At 40.5% G+C, this 22,898-nt stretch overlaps 1 protein-coding gene across 1 annotated transcript in view; it reads left to right on the top strand.

Annotated features, from left to right (window-relative positions):
• LOC104943579 (adipolin-like) overlaps positions 1-20,470 on the top strand; it is a 31,753-nt gene extending 11,283 nt beyond the window's left edge. The window contains exons 2-5 of the mRNA XM_010769029.1: positions 3,426-3,534; positions 4,290-4,383; positions 18,358-18,436; positions 18,528-20,470. Coding sequence (XP_010767331.1) covers positions 3,426-3,534; positions 4,290-4,383; positions 18,358-18,436; positions 18,528-18,626 — 381 coding nt within the window. The 3' untranslated portion in view covers positions 18,627-20,470. The remainder of the gene's footprint in view (positions 1-3,425; positions 3,535-4,289; positions 4,384-18,357; positions 18,437-18,527) is intronic.
• Positions 20,471-22,898: the final 2,428 nt, after the last annotated feature.

Raw genomic sequence — 22,898 nt, 5'->3', positions numbered from 1 at the left:
TTGGTCGCTATAACGCTTTTTATTACACTATCGGTGATAGGCTTAGGGGCGAGACATCTCTCAGCGCCAATCACCACAGAGCCGGACAGCTAACCAATCAGAGCAGACTGGGCTCTGGTTTCAGACAGAGGGTGAAAAGAGGTGCTGCAGCAAAGGCAGTATGAGAAAAATAAAGAGCTTTCTGAAATCATGTAAACATGTCACAGTAGAAACACAACATACAAACATGAACCTGAAAATGAGCAGAATAGGGCCCCTTTAACATACCAGACTTGTAAGCTTGAACAAATATTAACGTGTTGACGAGTGATGGCAGGGGGTTGCGGTGGTGCTGGAGTCGTACTACTGTAGTATTCCCCGCCTGTGGCAGTTGGAGTACATTTCCACTGGGATTGATTGTAAAACTGTGAAGACACCCACCTAATTATGAGAGCCAGTGGGCGCTGATTCTTTCAAAAAGCTCCACGTATATTTTGTTATATCAGTGTCATAGATCATCGTGTTGCTGTTCCAGAGATATGAAACATGTTGGCCCACACATGTGACTGATAATTATACATCTTAGCCATACCCTACATAATAATAAAACAGCATATCATTTCCAGGAAATCAGCCATGCTCTGGGCTTGTTATCCTCTTTAAAACACGCCATTGTAATTAAACCATTAAAACATTGCCCTCAAGGATTTTCTGTGCTCAGGGAAGACAGGCTATGAGCAAGGTAATTATTACCTTCATTTCTGAGCTGAAAAATAACAGCAAAACATTGTATAAATAATCCAATCATCAGCTTAAGGAATGCTCAGCTTTTTCCATTTTCTGTTTTAAGCACTGTCAGAGTGTAACATACGCTACTTAGTGACAGCTGGGATGGCTCACACAACATGCCAAAAAGAAAATCGGATTCATTGTATGCAGGTGAGTCTCCGTCTCGACTGAAAACATCAAAGACTGCACACATGAAAACCATATTGCTTGATGACACAGAAAAAACCTGTCAGGAGCGTTCAATCTCTCACTGGCTGCTATTGACCGTGGCGTATACAGTAAACGTCGGATTCCCTCCCAGAGCTCTGTATCAGCACGTACAAATGGTGAACAAAGTGGGGAGGGAATCAGACCCAGGTATCAGTCTGAGAGCTGATGAAGAACACCAGGGCTCTGGCTTTGATCAGCGCTGATGTACGAGTGCCTCAAAGTGGCCTCGTCTGTCAGCAGGTGTGAGCGCACGCCTCTCCAGCACGGACGGAGGGAATGTGTCGGGGCGTTCTGTCTGAAGGTGAGAAACTGTAAGTCTTCGAGACAGTGTTTATCTTCGTTGACGGAGATTTAAATCATGACACATTACTGAGGCTTCAGATCTTAAGAATGGGGCGCATTGTGTCCAGGGTCTGAGTATAAGCACTAACACAACAATGTAGAGATACTCCATCACAAGGAAAAGCCTTGCATTCAATGTTTTACAGTCAGAGAACAGTGTGTGTGTATGAGCAGGAAGAATTAATAATACTGAACCAAACCCATCCTGCAAAGCTGGCCTGAAATGCATCCAAACCCCAACAGATCACGCCCTGCCATTATTTCTTCTCTGCCTCTCGCTTTTCTTTTTACCTTCTCCTTCATTTTTAATGAAGTTATTAAATATGAGGCCTTTAAATCAATAACATGTATTTATTACTATAATTTAGCATTTGTACTTACTGTATGAGTTAATCCAAATTGTCTACATTAGTATACACAAATTAGTGTTTATGAAAGCAATAGATTCTTGACAATTATTCATCAGATGTAAGCACACTTTTACTTTTTGATTAAGGACTTAAAGAGGACATATACCGCTCTTTCTCAGGTTCACATTAGTATTTAGTGTCTCTACTGGGACATGTCTCCATGCTTTAATGTTCATAATGCTCTTTATTTTTCTCATACTTCCTGTGCTGCAGCACCTCTTTTCACCCTCTGTCTGAAACCAGAGCCCAGTCTGCTCTCAATAGGAGCTTTCACACCGGAGTACTTTTCCCTTTTAGTTCCGATAGTTCATGAGAACTTTTCCCCCCCTTTTCAGTCCCTGCTAGAGAGCAGGGACTTTCCTGGGAGAAAAAGGTTCCAATTTCTGATTGGCTGGGCGAATTGCAAACCATGCCCCGTAACACTCTGAAAAGTTTTGTGAAGCCGCCATTTTATTTGCTGTCGCATTATTAGCATTAGCATTAGCCCCGCGCACCAACAGAGAGAGACTAACTTATGGCAATGCAAAAGAAAACATGGGAGCGTTGGAGATGAGGAGGTGTCGGCGTTCTGGCGATTTACTCGGAAGGCTTCTCCCAGCAGCTTCTACTGAAANTTCTGAAACTTACCTACCCCACCTTTAAGTGTAATTTGGCTTGGTTTCTATTCCTGTCAACTGCGCTAACTCTCCTTCAAATAAAGCATGTCCATACAAATAGAAACCAAGCCAAATTACACTTAAAGGTGGGGTAGGTAAGTTTCAGAAACCGGCTCGAGATACACTTTTGTTATATTCCATGGAATGCTCTTAACATCCCAATAGCAATGAATATCTGAAGTGCTTTGACAAAAAATCCATAAAAAAATGTCATCTGTGGAACCCGTAATACTGTAAAAACTATAGCCAATCCGTTTAGCCGACCCTTCCATCTCGTGCACGCACAAATGTATCTCGTGCCCTCATTGGGCGTGCCGTCATTGGGCGTGCATTGCAGCAGTACTTCAATGACTCGCCAGCAACAGGCGGCCACTTTCACCATGGCAGAGTTAGGTTCAACATCGTCTACTGGTTGCAACAAAAAAAAATGTAACGGAGAAAATTAAGAACAAAAAGAAAGTGGAAACTATGAGAAGTCAATATCGGAGTTGCTTTGGCTGTGTAGTATTGCTAACCTAGATGTGTTTAGCTTTGCCTGATATGTAACGTTACTGCAGCCTGCTCTCGCGGAGGAGGTGCTCTGTAAGGAAGTCTGAACGAAGGGGCGGATTCTTTTTGGCTGCGTACTTTCACATTTTAGTGCACTCGAGTTGGTTTCTGAAACTTACCTACCCCACCTTTAATGCACACAATGTACAGAATATCTGTTTTCTTTTTTTATTACTGCCAATTTTTTAATATTTAATATTTTATTCCATTCTATTTCTATGTAAATACTGCTTTATTTTGTATTATTTCTTAATATTTTTTAATGACGTTTTTATGTATGCACCATGACATCAAGTCAAATTCCTCGTACGTGTAAACTTACCTGGTAATAAACCTGATTCTGATTCAGGGTAAACGAGGAAATAGTTGAAGCTTACTTGGTAAACTGTAGCTGACAAAGTGAACCAGGCCGGCATATTAGCTCTCAGAGAATGAATGAATTAACACTCTGAAATGTAAACGTATTAACTTCATGTCTCTGTGCTTTCAGCCTCCGGCTAAAGGAGCGTTCCTCAGAGGGTTGGGGATGGACCAGTCCACCGGGAGATTCACGGCTCCCATCACTGGGATCTACCAGTTCTCTGCTAACGTCCACATTGGTAAGTCACAGTCACTGTCTTATGTGGAGTATTACAGGACATATACAAAGGAAATAAGAGACTAAACATGTAAAGAAACAGTCCTTAATTGGCGTAATTTGTGCATCATAGGCAAACAGTGTTTTTACGCTGTCTATGTCTGACTTTTTAACATTTCCATCTGACCAGGTTTAAAATGACAACCCTTTAAAAGGATCTTAAATACATACATGAAACATGCATAACAACTGGGGTTAAAGCAACATGTCCCATGCAAAAAGTTAAACATCTTCACCAATTGAACTTTTAGTAGAAATGTAAATAAAGAAATGCATTGTTCTTGTTTTGCGTGTAAAGCGAGTTATTCCTATTTTAAAAGTATGATGAGGAACAATGAAGAAAATATTAGCTTTTATTGAAAGAAGAGGACCATTCAAGGAGGCAAACGTTATGATGTCCAAACATTTACTACAGCGAAGACGCTAGTTAGCTGTACTGTATATACAACTGCGGCTTAAATTTGAGTAAACTATCACATTTTAATCCACGCCTTATACGTTTACTTTATTGGATTTGGAAAAAGGGAAAAATATAAATATACAGATCAGGACACAGAGAAAAGCAACGTTTGACAGGCCTGTTGTGTCAAGTTACTGAGATTGGACTGTTCAGCTGTAGGGTTTCAGTTGCGGCCTCTTAAATGGGATATATTTGTTTGTGAGCAATGCTTGAGACATTATCTCCATGTGATTGTGAACATGTTTCTCTCCTTACAGACCACAACGAGGTGAAGAGGAGCAAGAGTCAGCTGAAGGCCAGGGATAATGTTCGGGTGCTGATCTGCATTGAATCACTCTGCCATAGATACACGTAGGTATTTTGTACCATTCAGTGTCTTAACATGCACACTACAACCTGAGTATGGATCAGATTTGGGTACATGATATACCTGGCTATTCTTCTCCATGCAAACACATGATGTTAACAGTATCAGGTGTTGATTATCTGTGTGCATTTTGTCTTGACTCATCAACATCTCAGCCTCTATGTTCTCAGGGTGTCCGCGGGGTCTTAAAAAGTATTAAAAGTTGATAAATCAATTCAGCGAAAATGAAGGCTATTAAAAAGTATTAAACGGCATTTTCCAAGGTATTACATTTTGTAGCTTGTTTTCAATAAGTATATAAATTGTCCAAAGAGGTTGTATTCTACAGTGTGTCTGAATGTAATCATTGCGTAGGTGTGTAGTGTGATTCTGTGTCGTTTATTTATGGCATCCTGTTGGATTTGACGTCATCTGAACAGGACATCGCACGCTCACTGCTTGATAGCGCGCGAAGGTCCGTTTACGCCGGTTGTTAAACAACATCGTTATGGGGAAATGCAAGTCTGCGTCCAAATGGTTGGAAGATAAGGAGGAAGGACAATCAATACTGTATATAGTCAATGTGAGGTAAAGTGTGTCGCCAAGGTAACCGGTTAAAACTCGAAGTGGCGATGAGGTCTTAAAATGTATGGAAAGGGTCTTAAAAAAGGTCTTAAAAGGTTTTACATTTGACTTCAGGATTCCTGAATGACTAAAACTGTGCGAGGGATTACATACTCTAAATCTGCTACCTTTTTTAAAATGAGATGAGACTAAACTCTAAAATAAAGCCTAAGCCATTCATTTCCTAACAAAACGGTTGCAGCCTACATTAACATTCTGGTAAAAAATGGTACCCCCCTGATCTTCCGGTGATATTCTGTATTCTAAATGTAAGAATATGAGCATGTCTACATGGTTGGACAGTATGTGCGGCCAGTTAGCTTCCTGATGTTACTGAATAACTTAATGATAAATGAAACATCTTGTGAAATGGAGCGAAACATTATGTTAAATTGCTGAGATATAAAAATGATGCACCTTACAGCGTTGAGTTTACTTCATGTAAATCAACACAAATCTTTTGACATGTTCAGGAGTGATGTTTTTCCGGAGGCTGTTAAATATTTACTCCATCAGCATGCACAGTGGTTGCATAAAAAGCAGTGATATTTCACAAGGGTATTAAGTCTGGTTTATGTTTGGTTGGGATGCATCATGGTTCGCTGAAGTGATATCCTGTCTTTTTCGCTTTGCGTGTCATGCTGCTATTATTCATGCCGGCTCCCAGGGTCTCCGTGAAATCAGTCAGCCAAACACATCTTCCACACTACTGATCAAAGTCAGCAGCTGTAATTACTCAGGGGGTGTTACTATAAATATAGAAGTTAGCCAAAATGACATGAACATCTTGCAATATATTGTTATTTAATGAAAACACTGATCAGTAAATACTATGCATATTCAAAAAAACTAAAAACCTGGCATTTATAATAGAGGAACACATTTAAAGATCTTAGTTTTGGGAGTAGGACTAACCTTTATTTTTATTAAGGATACAATAAATATCAAAAGCCTCCACATGTTCAAATGTCTGGTTTTGTGCAAGTATCAGTCAAAACCTGAAGACATCCACTTTAAAGGTCCCATGTCATGCTTTTCTGGTTATTACCCGTCCCCTTGTGTGTTATGAAGGTTTTCAAACCCTCAAAGTACACCCTGTAGCGAGTAAAACTCTAACACAGAAAAGACCTGTCTATGCTGCCCCAGAACGCCTCGTTGGAGATTTCTCTTCTTCCATTGTTTACTTCTTGGTTATAGTGACGTATTTCGGGTATAGTGACGTAGCGTTACGTCCGCGGAGCCGTTACGTTTGGACCAATCCGCGGACTTCCTCACACACACACACCGCGGAACTCAGTCTGGGCACACACACAAACTCCCAGCCAGGCTGCGGGGGTGTTTCGGGCTGGGTTTCGCTGTCTCTCGCTGTCTCGCAGATGGCCAATGGGCTCACAGGGGGGGGGGTTTAGGACAGAGAGTGAATACACATACTATACAGAGATGCTGTATGAGAAACCAATGTGAGTTTGGAAAATTGAACAATATAAATCTATTCTAGTAGACCTCAACAAAGGAATTATGATCAGTAGAAATGGCCATGACATGGGACCTTTAAGTCAATGAATGTAGTTAGCATCTAACCAGAAGTGCAAAACAGCAGAAAGTGCAGATTTGTTCAAGTATAATATATATATATAATGATAATTTGATAATTAGCACTAAACATAAAGCCCAAGCTGATGGACATTTTAAAAGTTGTGCAGGTATTCCGAAAAGAAACTAGTGTGGAGCACATTGATTCATTTACATTGTTTTAGTAGTTCGAACAGACCAACTCCTACATGATGTGTCTTCTTTAAAGTCATGATGTTCATAAATCAAAGCATTCAACAAAATAACATTTTTGAGGCAGAAGATTATTACCTCCTGACGGTCTACAACATTCATCGGCAAACCATCCGATAGTGGTAAAGGAATTTCAATCCAACACAACGGGTGCACTATAGAGGAAAAGTCAGGATGCTTCATCTCATTGGAACCATGAATGTTATCTATTTATATCTGTCCATTCAGGAGATGGTGAGAAACATGTCCTCCTGGGGGGTGCTACAGGGAAAGTTGTGATCTCCAATTTCATTTAAATTCATCTGCTGGTGACCATGGATATCTGTTCCAAATTTCATGAAAATGTGTTTTTACTAGAAACAAGAAATGTCAACATCATGGTGGTGCTGACTACCAGCAGAGTGTATCCTCTGGGGAACATGAATGTTGAATTATTATAAAGATATTTTAGTCTGGACCATAACCAACACTGTCATTCATAAAGCCATGTGTTTAGTACACACACATTGTTTTTGTCATTTAATTTAAAATCTTCACGGACATGATGGAATAGACATGAGATGTTCACCATGTTTGTATTTTAGTGAGTCTCTGAATAGCCTGTTTGCTCCACAGTCTCTGTTCTCCTAACCAGTCAGTGTGTGCGTGTGTGGTTTTGATGATTTACTTTCTGACATGTTTGTATCTCGCTCTCTGCACACGATTTAAAATATGTATGGGAGAGCATACTGTAGCCGCCACGATTGTATTTTAGCTCTTAAATGTATGGTAACTGTCAACTTGACTCATCATCACCGGCTGTAATGTATTCATTCATGGAAGGCGGCTGAAAGAACCTCCAAGATCTGTAACACACACACACACACACACACACACACACACACACACACACACACACACACACACACACACACACACACACACACACACACACACACAAACACCACTAATTTAGGTGACATTTTCCATTTAGTCACAGTTACAGAAAAAAAGGGAGTAATTAAACATGTTCAGTGAAGGGCTGAGGATTCCTTCGTATGTCTAACAGACCATAAAATACACATTTGAATTCACCTTTTACATACCGTGTGATACCACCTAGATATCAATTAATTGTACTTAACAAATGGGGGCCCTCTCCTGCTGATGTTCAGGTGTATATCAGTATGTAGTGTCTCTACTTTAAAGAGTCCTCTCCTGCTGATGTTCAGGTGTATATCAGTATGTAGTGTCTCTACTTTAAAGAGTCCTCTCCTGCTGATGTTCAGGTGTATATCAGTATGTAGTGTCTCTACATGTCCCCATGCTTTAATGTTCAAAAAGCTCTTTATTGTTCTCATACGGCCTTTGCTGCAGCACCTCTTTTCACCCTCTGTCTGAAACCAGAGCCCAGTCTGCTCTGATTGGTTAGCTGTCCGGCTCTGTGGTGATTGGCGCTGAGAGATGTCTCGCCCCTAAGCCTATCACCGATAGTGTAATAAAAAGCGTTATAGCGACCAATTTAAAGAAGTAGTTTGGGAAATGCGATATGCTATAAAAATGAAGCCAGTTAGCTAAGCTTAGCATTTCTCACAAAACAATTGCTTTTATGATGATGTCCAATCATTGTTTGTGGTGAAAGCTACAGGTATATTGACCAAGAAAGATGAGTTCCTGCACTCGTGGAGCCATGCTGTCAGTCCCTACATGTACCAGGATACTTTGCACAAGAGCCATTGACTTCAAGCTAAAACATAGAGTCGCAATTTTGCATATTAGGGTACAAAATAAAATAATGGAGGCTTCATAGTCGAACGAGTGTACACAGAAACAGCAACAACTCCTTATTTACCACATTGTCAACAGCAGCCTTTTACAGTTTCACTCTTTCTGATGTTACCTTTCAGAATAAAAGCCCAACTCAAATGAACTGTGCATTTCGATAAAAGGTCACCCAACACTCAACATAAGCTTTTAAAAAAACAGAAATAAACAATAGTGAAAACTGGACCTACATGCATCAGATGGACTGAAACACAACTGGTGAAGAATACAAGAATATTAATGTAGCTCTGTGACCGCTGGATGTGTGAATATCGACTGTTAATGAGTTAGCCATACTTAGCCTTAGAGGTGATGATATACACCAATGTGGTGTTCACATGTCGCCCAATAACTCAGTAATTGCAGGTTTAAGTATTTCCCACAATGTGAAACTCTTCTTGTAAAGCTTCCAGAGCTGGTATGTAAATGAATATGAGAAATTGAAATGTCAGAGGAAAAAGCGGTTTATTCAACAGGCTTATGGAAACAGTATTGAGTAGAGTAAAAGTATTTCAAGTCTTGACCAAATCAGCCTGGCTTTTATTCGTTTCCAAACCTCAGAATCACAACAAAAATACAGAGCGATCCAATGCACAGCCGGCTCAGCGCCTGTTAAGTTGTTTATTTTGTCTGCTGTCAGAGAGAAGAGAAAGTCACAGAGAGGGAGGGAGGGAGAGGGGGAGAAAGAGAGAGAGGCTGCTGCAAAGTCTGAATATTTAAAAAAACAGCTTTTATTCCAGTAAATTGAAAAGACAAACAAGGAGTAACTTTGTTGTGGCGGAACAAGAGGCAAGTCTTTAACAGTGAAGAAAGGGTCATGTTAGTTTTGAAGTGATCCGTGTCTCGCTGCCAACCCTAAACAAATTCCATTTCAGGCAGCTCACCTCGTCTTTATCTCCTCTTCTATCTTCACTGAAGGCACTTGACATTTGTAGGGAAGGGTAAGATTCAAGCTGGAATTCTTTCAACTTCACATTTGACCAAAATGAAAACATGCCAGTTGTTGCATAAAAATGTTTCTTCCAGTGAGTTTTTCATAGACTGCGTTTTCTTATCTCCAAACCAGATCCCAGTCTCCTATACAGTAATTTATTATTAAGGAGTCATTCGAGATAAGAAGATGGCGCATTAGGAAACAGACTAACAATCTTAAATCAAAACCCACCCTGGTTTACATGCTGTATATACATTTGTTATCTTGTTTATGACATTTTTCCATCATTACATTACTTAAATAAGCACAGTTAATACAATAAAACACTTGTATGTCTTTCGATGACGGAGAAAGTGTTGACTATTCTGACATGTTGTTATAAACTACAGTAATTGACGTCCACACACATCACACGTATAAGTAGTAGACTCATTTTTCACCAGAGAGCTCATGGAAATGTTCATGCATGTGCCGAAAAGAAATTGCGGGTTTGTTTACATTCATCCGAGCTTTTTGGGCAAATAAGACCTGACGTGGCACCTGAGTGAGTTATCTGGGATAAAGAAATAAGCACAGGGTGAAGCTTTCGGGGAAGAACGGTGGCCAAACTTAGAGGGCGAATTTTAAAAAAGCCTCTTTTCAGGAATTGCAGTCGGAGAGACAGAGAGGTTTCCTTGTGTGACCTTCTTCAGAGTCTGGCACCAGTTAATTGTATCTTAAGGCAAGACTTTTCCAATGATAGTTGGAAGAAGTTACTCTGGATTTGGTTCAGTTTTGTAAATACGTTCCTTTGCATCATGCCTCAGTTGGGCAAAGTTATTAAGAAACTCATAATGGATCTGTATTTTAAAAGCTGTAATTATTGAATGAGAACACAGTGTGATGGCGGTAGCAACGTCCACATCCTGGTTATTAAAATCTTGCCTTCCAATAACGGGACATGCCTTTTTTTCATAGGGTCTTATTTATTTTATTACAACCATAAAAAGTGTGATTAAAATAAATGCCTTCATTATTGGTTATACTGTGAATGTCCTTGAAATCGATTTATGCTCATACTTTCCTATCCTATGATTAACTCTGGGGTTTTTCTCTCTCTGCTGCAGGTTTCTGACAACCAGCGGGTGGATCCACTGGGATCATGGATGGACTTTGTTAAAAGACCTGTTGGCAACTTTCCTGGAAAGTGTCGCAAACGCAAACGACCCCTGGTAAACCCAAGAGATTGATTGTGTGTCTTGCAGTTTTTCAAACAAGTGTACATGATTAATGATCGTTGGTACTTTGCAGTGATTGGTAAATAAGACATCGTGATTTTGAGATTGAGTTGGATGCATGACAATGTTTTGAATGTTTTCCCTTCCATTAGCCCGGCCCCCCTGGTCCTCCTGGTCCTCCCGGCCCTCAGGGACCTCCTGGATCTCCTGGAGCTGAGGTGACCCAGGAAGTCCTTCTGCAGGAGTTCAAAGACATGATTAAAGGTAGACATGTGTTCATTTTTCCAACCCAGACACAAGTCGGCTCATTCATTCATTTTTAACCTTCAGGTTTAAACATATGGATGTGCACTTATGTATGTCCGCCACATTATAGTTTGACACTTATTAATATTCACTTATATTCTTTCACATTATTTATAAAAGTGTCAACACATTTCATGAGGATTTGCTTCCTTTGCCTTCTTGTGTCCTCCTTCATACTTTCTCTTTACTTCTGACTTAACAACAACAACAACAATGACATGTACATATCGTTTCCAAAGCACTATTTAACACGCCAACACTAGCATAGTGCTGTAACATCGTTCAGTTAAATATTACCACATATGGTCCACCACATTTTAACTCACCTTTTGAGTGTCTATATTATACATTTTACACTCATTCTGTATATACTTTTGTATATATCTCGTATTTAGACACTTGTACCTATACATTGCACTGCACTTTAAAGGTCCCATGTCATGCTTTTCCGGTTATTACCCGTCCCCTTGTGTGTTATGAAGGTTTTTCTGCATGTAAACGATCTGCAGAGTCAAAACCGCTCAAAGTACACCCTGTAGCGAGTAAAACTCTAACACAGAAAAGACCTGTCTATGCTGCCCCAGAACGCCTCGTTGGAGATTTCTCTTTTTCCATTTGTTTACTTCTTGGGTATAGTGACGTATTTCGGGCATAGTGACGTAACGTAACGGCTCCGCAGATTGGTCCAAATTAACCAATCCGTGGAGCCGTTACGTTTTGACCAATCCGCGGACTTCCTCACACACACACTGGAAATGTGTGCATGGACGACCGTGCAAGACGCGTCGAGCTGGTCTCAGAGAACAGCTGTGGGTGGCTCCCAGGGAGAACGCCGGACGTGCACCGTTCGAGAGCTGAGGCCAGTGCTCCAGTATGGGGTAGGTCGCACTCGTCCCGAACACCCCTCGACCGACCCCGAGCGACGGAGAGTCTCTGCGACTGAGCGAGCGGAGAGACACCGGGAGACTGGCCTTTGTGTAGGTGGCAATCAAGATTGCAATCACAACCCCTTACCGGTATGACTTACCATAGAAGGTTATAGTCGTCATGTGTAATGATCGTTGTTCGGGATGCATCCGACACTTGGCTACGCTGGTCCTACACACTAATGGAGATCTTCTCGTAGGTCCTGACAAACGTCCCGTATACTATCGATACTCTAATTTGTACTCACTAAGTCGGGGGAGATACCTCTCTCTGTACACTGTTCGTAGGCTAGTACAAGACTGGCACCGCGATTAGACTGTCGAGGTGTGTCAACTGGATGGACGAAAGATAAGGAGGAGAAGCACTGAGCACCTTGAGGTAGAGGAAGCCTATAGTCGTACACTTCCGCCTGTGACAAGTCCACTTGATCAACTACGAGACATACGACCTACTGATGAAGGTAGGACCTCTCCTAGTGCATCTATCGTCACTAGGACTCCCAACTTCGAGTTCGGCACTGGCTCACTAATAATTGTAATTGTTCATAAGGCGGTCTTTTTCAGGCTTAAATACTCTAAAAGACTCTTTCAGTTGTGAAATGTGTAACAAAAGCTCTTGTTCAGTCTTAAAACTCTGTTCAGTCTGAAAATTCTCTTTCAGTCTTAAAATTCTCTCATTCCCGAGTCTTAAAAAACTAAACTCTTTTCTCAGTCTTAAAAAACTAACAGACTTTTTTCGTTGTAAAACTTTTTTTGCGAGCCATAAAACATGTACTGTCCTTATAAGTAATGGCATGTTCTGGCTATAAGAGAGTAGAACACTGACACATGCTGACGGAGAGAACCTATAGTCGTAACTTCCTGTCGACAAGTCCTTGATCAACTACCGAGACATACACTAACTCGATGAAGTAAGACCTCTCCTAGATTTATGTACCTGAGGACTATGACTTGCGAGTTCGACAACTAGCTCACCTAAAAAATTGGTAGGCTAAAAAATAAGGGCTATTATACCAGTTTACATCTAATCTAATCTGGAAATAAGGTTACTCAACGACCCTGTGTACTTTATTGTCATTCGTTAGATTGGTCTTTAGCGCAGACTTCGAAATTTCCCGGGTAAAGTACGGTAAAGATGACTAGTATTTAAGTAACAACCTCCAGATGATAACAACGTTAAAGGTTTGAGTGTAACCCAAAAAGTATGTCGTAGAGACATATTGGCCTGGCATATCAGCATAAGTGGGAGGACAGGATTTGCCGAAACAACCTCGAGGACCGGGGGGGGGAGGGGCAACACTCGGATCACCCGCAGACCGCCCTGTCGCTGTGTGTCGTTTTGGGTCGGGCCGTGGTGTGGGGCGCTGGGCTGCCTATGGGGTTGTTTCAAGGTGGGGTGATGATATGTTTAGAATAGTGATAGATAGTGAAGGGGCTTAGCCCTAAAAAGGTGTTTTTTTTAAAGGCTTAAGGTTTTTTAAAACAAAAAAAGAAAGCTAATATTTCCAAAGTTTTTTGGGTTTGGGAATTGTTGTGGTGGGGTGGGTGCGGTTTGTTTTCCCTCCAAAAAAAAGAATCCGCGGAGGATTTAAAACTTGGGGGGGCCTTTTTGGGTTAAGTCGAGATACCTTCCCCCCCCCAAAAGAAAAGGTCCACTTCCCCCTTCAAAAAGAGAAAACGGGGGGGGGGGGAAGAACTAAAAAAAAGGGGGGGGGGCCAAATTATTGTTAGCCTTTCCAAAAAAGGCCGCCCACGGGGGGGCTTTTCCCAGAAAACAAAAAGGGCGGGGGGGGAAAAAGGGGGAAATTGAGGGAAAAAACAAAAGGGGTAACCCAAGGTTTTGTTTTTGCCACTTTCTCCCTTTTAAAAACGGGGTGTTTTCCAATAGCTAGATGTGTTTTAGCAAAGAAGACCTGTTACCCGGGGAAAAAGAGAAACATTTTAAAAGAAAAGATTTACCCTTTTTCCCCCCGCCACGGAAGATTGGGGGTCTAATTTCTTTAATTTTAAATGGGGGGGGGGGGGGAAACTTGGCTTTTTTAAGAACCTTTTTTTTCCAAACCAGGGGAAAAACACCATTTTTGTGGTGGATGTGAACTAGATGCATGAGCAAAGTACCATATTTACCAAAACATGTTCTAACGGCCTACTATCATACTTACATTAAATGTGTTGGCTTTGCTACGGTCAAGTTCAGCATTCTCCGCAAGTGGTGTTGTTGGTGATAGATGTTAGGTTCGCTGTGTGTGTGTGTGTGTGAGTGCGCAAAGCATTGTGGGGATTTGAAGGACGCGAAGTCTACCATGTGGCCAGCCTCGAAGATTACGCCCAAAACCAAGGGGACGTGGCCTCAGTCGGGATTCCAAGTATGCTGGGAGATGTGGAACCAGGTCCCTTTGGGCGTCACTCGGAGTGGATGGACGTTAGTATACGATGAAATGTGGGGTGGGAAGCCAGTGTTGCCTCGTGCGGACGATTGAGAAACGAGGCGCACGAGTGTATGGATTGAGATGCGTAACTTAGAGGGCTGGTTATTAGCATGAGTGGGTATGTGCTTTACCAATGAGTTTGCAATGTGTGCTGCATATGTTTTGTGTGCAAAAATTGAGTGTCGGCGTTGCTGTATTATTAATATAGTCGGGGTCCTGGTGTTAGTAGTTGGTTATGTGCATATTGTCGCTGATGGGTTGGTCTCGTGTGTGCCGTGGGGGGGTACTTTCAAAAGTATTAAAGTTGAGATAAATCATTTAAGCGAACAAGAGTTGAAAATGAAGGCTATTAAAAAGTGTTAAACAGCATTTTCCAAGGTATTACATTTTGTAGCTTGTTTTCAATAAGTATATAAATTGTCCAAAGAGGTTGTATTCTACAGTCTGCCTGAATGTAATCATTGCGTAGGTGTGTAGTGTGATTCTGTGTAGTTTATTTATGGCATCCCTTTGGATTTGACGTCATCTGAACAGGAGATCGCACGCTCACTGCTTGATAGCGCGCAAAGCTCCGTTTACGCCGGTTGCTAAGCAACATCGTTATGGGGAAATGCAAGTCTGCGTCCAAATGGTTGGAAAATAAGGAGGAAGGACAATCAATACTGTATATAGTCAATGTGAGGTAAAGTGTGTCGCCAAGGTAACCGGTTAGAACTCCAAGTGGCGATGAGGCCTTAAAATGTATGGGAAGGGTCTTAAAAAAGGTCTTAAAAGGAATTACATCTGACTTCAGGATTCCTGCATATACCCTGGTTCTGTACCAACGGCCAAATGATCCTGGTTTCTGTTGTAGTTATCCAGATGGGTGTACTACAAAATGAGTTTAACGGTTTAGCAAAGTAATGTTACGGCGGTGACACTGTTAAACCGTAGATTGTCACGGTTCATATTGCTACAGATTTAATCTCCTTCTGACCGGTTTATGATTAGGGTTTTTGAATGAAGTCGGATTTAAGAAACACCTTTCGCTCATCACCATCCTTTTGGTGAATTGCGTCGTTAAAATAAACAGCTGAACTTATTCCTACGTATCCTTCCTTATGGGACAGTGCTATATCGCTAATGCAATTCTTGAATGAATACTTTGAAAATGTGATGCATCATATTGAGCTCTTTAATATGAGTAACTATTTAGTTTACAGCAAAAGTGTTGCTTTCTTCTGTTATATTTTTTAAAGTTTTCATTGTAGCTCTCCATTCTGACATATTTTCCGTCGATTTTGTGCGACAAAAGACCCAAATGATGCGCCAAACGTAGCACTTATATGTGAACATGCATATAGCCTCATGTAAATAAAACCTTAGTTGACAATGAAAGTAGATAACCTGTAAATAGGCTTATGAACTCTAGAATCAAATAATAATTCATACTTTAACTAACACTATTTCTTACCTGAATAGTATTTGGTCTTTGATCATGACTTTAGCCGCTCAGTCATTTAACCTTTTACCACTAAAAGTTAATACAACTGATCTTGGAGAACAATCATCTAACAACTACACTTTCTTGACATTTTTATTCTGACAAATTCTTTACTTTCCCTGTGTGACACATAATTGATTGGTGTTCAATGCTGCCTTGACCGTCTCCAGTATTTATGAGCTGTTAAAGGTGTTGTTTGTAACAGTTTGTGTGGAACCAGTTTGGCATTTCCTGTATAAAAGCAGAGCAGGTCTTTAAAGGAAATGTCCTCTCACTTGGATCCTTCGTCCCTGTCGCCTAACTAATCTTTACAGACTCACCTTTGACTCTTCAGGCAGCCTGTTTTATTCGGCAGCAGCGCAGTAAAATGCCCTTATTGGGATGTGAGAGGGAGATAATGAGGTATCTAATACAGCATTTCTACTTGTGCAAATCCAGTGGAGGAAGGTTTTGAGTTCTTTCCAATATTTCTATTTACATAAAGTCAGTGAAAACTGCAAAAATGAATTGCTCCCTAAAGTCTCCCCCGGACTCTGCAGAGCTCCACAGCCTGTCTCCTAGCTTGGTACAATTAGGGGAACATATACATAATATTCTTATGATGGCTTACTTAACCCAAAAGAGTCATTGGTTTTTACTTATTTCGAGCCAAAGCCCCAGAAAGTCTCGCCCTCCCACACATGAAAATGCAGAGAATGTGAAATGAGGCTCATTGTGATGGCAGTTGGAGTGAAGACCAACGTGATTGATTTGCCATAAAAATGTACCATTTTCCACTTAACAGGAGCCAGGGCTCTCCCTGTGTGGTTAAAGCCTGTCGAAATGTTACAACCATCCGTACAGGCTCTGAGGGCAGAGGGTTGATCAAGAAAAGTAGCATTTGGGAGGCTTTCTTGTTGAGAGTTAGAGAAAAAGACCACTGTGATGTTTATACGCTCAATATGAAGCTACAAGCTGGAGCCGGTTAACTTAGCTTAGCATAAGGACTGGAACAGCAGTAAGCAGCTAGCACTGCTCTGTCACAATTACACAGAGTTATGTGTACTGCCCAAAGTTTACAAAAAGAGATATGACGTTTATTTGGTGAGGTTTCACTGCGGATTCGTATATACACAATATGGCAAGCTAACCCATTTCATGTCTTTGTGCTAAGCTAATTTGGTGAGCTGCTTGTAGTAGCTCTTTATTTCTAAAGATAGTCAATCTTATGTGAAAAATATTTTTCTCATTCAATTCTGAGTAAGAAAGGAATCAAGCATATTTCTTATGTCGGAAGATGTCTTTAAAATGAGCAATTAAACAAGTTCTGGGTCTCACGTTCTTGACTAATATTTGCTGTTTTGAGGGCATTGGTGCATCCAAACGCGAAAATATAGCGAAATGTGTTGCATGACCCTGATGGTGCACTCATAATTGTCAAAAAGTTGATTCCGAAAAGTTATGACACTATCAATATCTTGGCTGCCTAACAGAAGTTACACAACCATTCACAATTGCGGTTGCAGCACAGCACAGCAGTATACGAATATAAGATATAAATATATATATAGGGGTTATATTTATATTTTGTTCACTATTTGAGTTATGAACCACTATACCAACACAGTCTCACGGCATTTTGTGTTAAAAGCATGTAAATAGAAGGAAAAACAGATAAATTTTTTTACAGATTTCAGTATTCTGACACAGAACGATTTTTAGAAGCAATGTATTTCTATTGGTAGTATGTTTCGTGNGCCTGCACCACGTCTTTTTGTCCGTTCGGGTCTTGGAATACCAATAGCTGTGTGGTTCATAAAAACATTTTCTTACTCAATATCTTACCCTAACCCTTTTATTTTAAATTGTATAATGTCGGAGTTTTCTTGCTGAGAAATGGCTCAGAGCCTCAGAATACTGAAATCTGTATTTTTTGTCATATTTTTTTCCTTCTAATTTGTTATTNACCAACACGATGTCGCATTTTTTTCGTCCATCCATCCATCTTCTCCCGCTTATCCGTGGTCGGGTCGCGGAGGTAGCAGTTCCAGCAGAGAGCCCCAAAGTTTGGGGCTCTCTGCTGGAACTGCTACCTCCGCGACCCGACCACGGATAAGCGGGAGAAGATGGATGGATGGACGAAAAAAATGCGACATCGTGTTGGTGAACACGAATCGATAGATTAAATTAATTTCGTGACTATAACACGAAAGGCCTTGAGACTGGGTTGACTATTCTGGTGTTGATAAGAACCTATTGTGATTTGTATAGTGTTAACTGAGCTGTCTATAATGATTTGGTACAGTTTGCTGTAGCTCACTAGCTAGCGGTCGTCATTTCCGGTAAGGGTACAGCGGGCGTGTGTGATTTGACTTTGTTCAAGGGAAGTATCTGAATAGAGACAAAGCACGTTCTTGACGATTGAAAACTTGACTCAGATCTTTTGTAAAACACGAAATTAACATCAAAATGTCCTTCTTTTTGTGATTGCAGCTCCTTGGAGATGATTGTTGGCTTAGAAAGTAACAGCAAGATATTTACTGTCAGCGTTCAGGGGCTGCTGGAGCTTCAGGTGAGCAGCACACTTAACAACACATCAACATTCAATATCTGTGTTCGTGTAATCTTTTCTTCATCACTGTTGTGTTTTATTTCCTCTGCAGGTCGGGCAGTACACCTCCATATTTGTGGACAACGCAGCCGGCGCTTCAATCACAATACAGAACGGTTCAGATTTTATGGGCATGCTGCTTGGTGTATAGCCCGGTAAAATGAACAGTGGCTAATCCAAGCCATTCCACTGCTGCCAATTTTATTTTTGTCTTTTTATATTTGTATTTCAACGGACTGCTTAAGAGCACCATCACACAGTACCAAACCACATGGGAGGTTTGAAGGAAGGAAGCGAGGCTGACATGGACTTGACTGCTTGTCAGATGGTGAGAGGACAGTGTGAAGAACTCAAGGACTGAGTTGGTTTTTCACAGTGCGACACTGCCACTCCCCTGAGGACTGTTACTTCACCAATAAAGTAACTTGAAAATAAGCCGTGAATATGTCTGTAACAGTGTGTGTTATCGTGCTTGTTGAAGGCCTTTGCAGTATCAATGTTATTAATGTTCCCTGGATAGATGTAGGAAGAGCTGGGGAACACTAGAAAGTACACTTGTGTTTAATGTATAGTGGACATGTTAATGCTTTTTTCTACATGACCTATGTACACATTCATGTTCTTTTTAATCATGGATTAAATCTCACATTTATAGATGTTATCTGGTACATAGACTGTGAGTACACTGGACAATGGAAACATGCTCAACAGAGAAAATACGGCTCAATGAGATGTTGTCCCACAAATGTAATTATTACATATTTTTAATATAACTATACCTTCATTTTTAGCCATGCTAACACCGTGGCAATGTCAGTCGTTCACACCAAAGTATCTCACAGCTTGTGCATGTATCGCAATGACATTTTGTAAGCCTGACATTCATGATCACAACAGGATGAATCCTACTGTCTTCACTAGAACTATAGTAGGCCACACATTTTGGTACCGACATTCATGTCCTGCTCAGGAAGAATAAGGGTTAAGGCTTGCTAAAAGACGAAGATGGTTAACATTATACAAGCAAAACATTGAAAGCGAGTGTGACCAAATAAGAGATGCTAGCATGTAGACGATTATGGCGTATTCACATTACAGTGGAAAAACAAAGGTGTTGCGTAATGTGTCTTCCGATAATGAGATCTGAGCCTACTGGAAATACTCAACTGGCCCTTTAGACTTTGCAATGGCGTCCGTGTGGTAGATTGTAATGATGGCGATTTAATGATGGCAGTATGCAGTACATTAAGAATGGGTATTCAGCATGTGGTATGCAGTACATTAGTGTGTATTCTGTGTTCTGACAAAGTCCAGAAGTCCAAGTCTCGCTTTACTAAACAATGCTGGTGTTGTTAGCACTAGATTGCTGTGTTTCATAGACTCAAACAACGATTTGTGTGAATGCTTATATTTCACCAAGCCAATATCTGTTTTGTCTTATCTCCATGAGGTGATATCTATTGTAATTTGACACTTCTGAAAAGGTTGAAGTAGGTAAGCGGCAATTGGCGTTCACCAAATTTGAACTTTCTGCGCTTTCCTGCTCTGCGCACTATGAACATCCTCAAAAAGCTCACACAACATACAGGAGCCTTTCATGGCGGTGGCACATGCAACAGTTTTTCCGCTATAATCTGAGTATGGCTTTAGTTTTGTTTAAATGTGTCCGACAAATCAAGTGACATTTACTGAGAGAGCTGTAAGAGAACATTTATTTTTACTTCAAGATTATTTTTACAGTATTCTTTGCTATCATTTATCATCTGTTTTATTTTTTGTATTTTATCCAATTCTTGTCATATAGATGTTTGTAATTTATAATAACTAATACACAGGTATCATTGAAAGCAGTGACATTTGATATGGTATTTATATTCTAAGGAAATGTATGAATCACTTGTTGATTGAAACTCTCGTGGACTCCTGAAAAACCAGATTATTGTAAAAATAAAATTATATCTTTTTGCTATTTTTGTATTACCCATACTATGCTGTAATTTGAAGATTAAACTTTTTTAAATGTAAAATGTTGGACTCTTTAATATGTGAAACTGCCTGTTCTAATATCATCACTATCTCTGGGGGAGTAATTAACCTTAATTTCATTGTTTTTCTTTTAGTAGCTTTGATTTATTTATGAAAACATCCCCTGGAGTTGAACAAAATGCTCTCCGTGGCATCATTTGAATTGTGAAATACCTGAAATTCCTTTGCAAACACTGGCAGACTGCCAAGGGAATCCATGACTATCTGTAAAATATTACTAAAACATCTTGGTATTTGTAATGAAAACTGCATGTCATTCCGGATCATGTGTCCAGGGGATCAAATCAAATAGCAATTACCTTTTATCCAAATATTTCTCAAGTTTCTATTTTAATTAAAACTGAATAGCTGTTGTCCATCACAACACAGCGAAGTCCAGAGCACTTTAATGCTCCTCTTTGGAGATTTTAATATTGTTTCCTGGGTGGTCTCTACAGCAGTACTAAGGAGGACTTTATTACATAAATGCTTGTCCAGCCAGTAAAATGAGCTTGTTAGCATCATTGCATGAATGCCTTATCATAGAAGCTTCTCATGGAAGCATTGCTGGGATGCCAACTGTCACATACTGTACCCAAAAACCCACCACAAGAACGTTGCACCCACGTGCTATTTCAGCAACCTACTGTAGCACACATTTCAGAAGGGAAGGGGGCTGCTTGCTGAAAAGCCAACATTAGGAAAACAAACATTACTTGTTTTTATTTTTAAACGAGCTGCCAACATTTTTAGGTACCAGTTATTATGTGTTCTAATTGTCCCAAAGCGTCACATAAACCAGTCATGAGAAATGTTTTGAAAATAAAGACATTGAAAATAGCTCAGCCAGAATTTATAGTGTAGACTAAAGCATATTCACTTTCCTTCTTTCCCCTTGAGCTGCAGTCTTTCAACATGTTGAACAGAGCAGGGATGACAGACGATATACGTTTACATAATATTTGCCTTTTCATTGCTCCAGAAGCAAGAGAATGGCACACACTTTTGAATTTTGATTGTCTTATGTTTTCTTCCAAAATGTGTTTAATGACAGCTATGTGAGCATGCCGTAACGCATTCGCTGCCCTGCAGTGGAACATAAAGCCTGCCAAAAGTGGTTGCGAAACCACCCTGCGCCACGACTCTGACAGGAATTTCCCATCGCCCCATTATCAGCATCAGACAAGCTGAGTGATTGCAATTACATCTGCCGAAATGCTAAGAGCAACTTGCTTTTCTCTTTTCCTTTCGGAGAAGTGAGGTATTATGAATAGCCCCATTGTGAATCTTTGAGGTTCTGTCTGCCCTGTAAACCAACATAGTGCAACGTGCTGTGTAGCTTTAATGAGGCCTTAATTATGAGATTCCTCTACCTTAGTGAGTCATTGGGAGATGGGTTTTAGCAACAAATCCTGTGTAGCAGCGTCGCTGAAACAAAGGGAGAGAAGCGCTAAATGTCATGTAATTTGACACACGTGTGACCAGTGGTAGAAGTGCTCAGATCTAGTATTTAAAGGTGCTATTTTTGCAAAATGTTCAGGTTCATATTTGTATTTTCTTTCCCTACTGTTACATGTCTAAATAAAAGCTCTTTATTTTTCTCACACTGCCTGTGCTGCAGCACCTCTTTTCACCCTCTGTCTGAAACCAGAGCCCAGTCTGCTCTGATTGGTTAGTTGTCCAGCTTTGTTGTGATTGGTCAACACGCTTAGAGATGTCCTGCCCCTTAGCCAATCATACAACGAGTTGAAGCGCTAACCAATAGAAGTGTGAGTGTTAAATAGTGATGTCACTATGTTGAGGAAGTAAACAAAGGAGTCCAATGGAGATGTTTCAGGCAAGGGGGGAGTGTGTGGTAGAGAAATTCTCTCTACAGGAAACCTTGTGATTTTAGTCTTTGCAGACCATTGACATGCACAAAAACCTGTATAACACACTACAGGAGAGGGAAAATCCCAGAAGGCGTAACATATACTAGTGGAGTAAATGTACACTATTTACCTTTAAATTGTAGTAGTGTAGAAGTACAAAGTAGTACAAAGTAGCATACAATATAAATACTCAAGTAAGGTACAATAACCTCAACATGGTACAGTACTTGAGTAAATCTTCTTTCTTACTTCACACCCATGTTAACAACACTGCATGTGAAATAAGAAAAACCCAAGGGAACTCAATCTAAATCACTTTTTTTTATTATTAAAAGTGCTACAGTTTGCTATAACTCACTATCAATCTTGGTTATGAGAGGCGACCATAGTTGGAGCACAAATATTAGGAGGAGGGGACGTTTTGGAGAGGGGCCAGCCTCCGTCCCGGACCCCATGCATTCTGTCTTTCTTCTCTGTACGTCAGCACTTCCAAACATGGCTACCTGCGGAGGGAACAGACAGGGAGA

The sequence above is a fragment of the Notothenia coriiceps genome, unplaced genomic scaffold (genome assembly GCF_000735185.1).
Source record: "Notothenia coriiceps isolate Sejong01 unplaced genomic scaffold, NC01 NC01_scaffold00006269, whole genome shotgun sequence".
NCBI lineage: Eukaryota > Metazoa > Chordata > Actinopteri > Perciformes > Nototheniidae > Notothenia > Notothenia coriiceps.
Note: the sequence above shows the minus strand (reverse complement) of the source record. Positions and strands in the feature narration are given on the sequence as shown.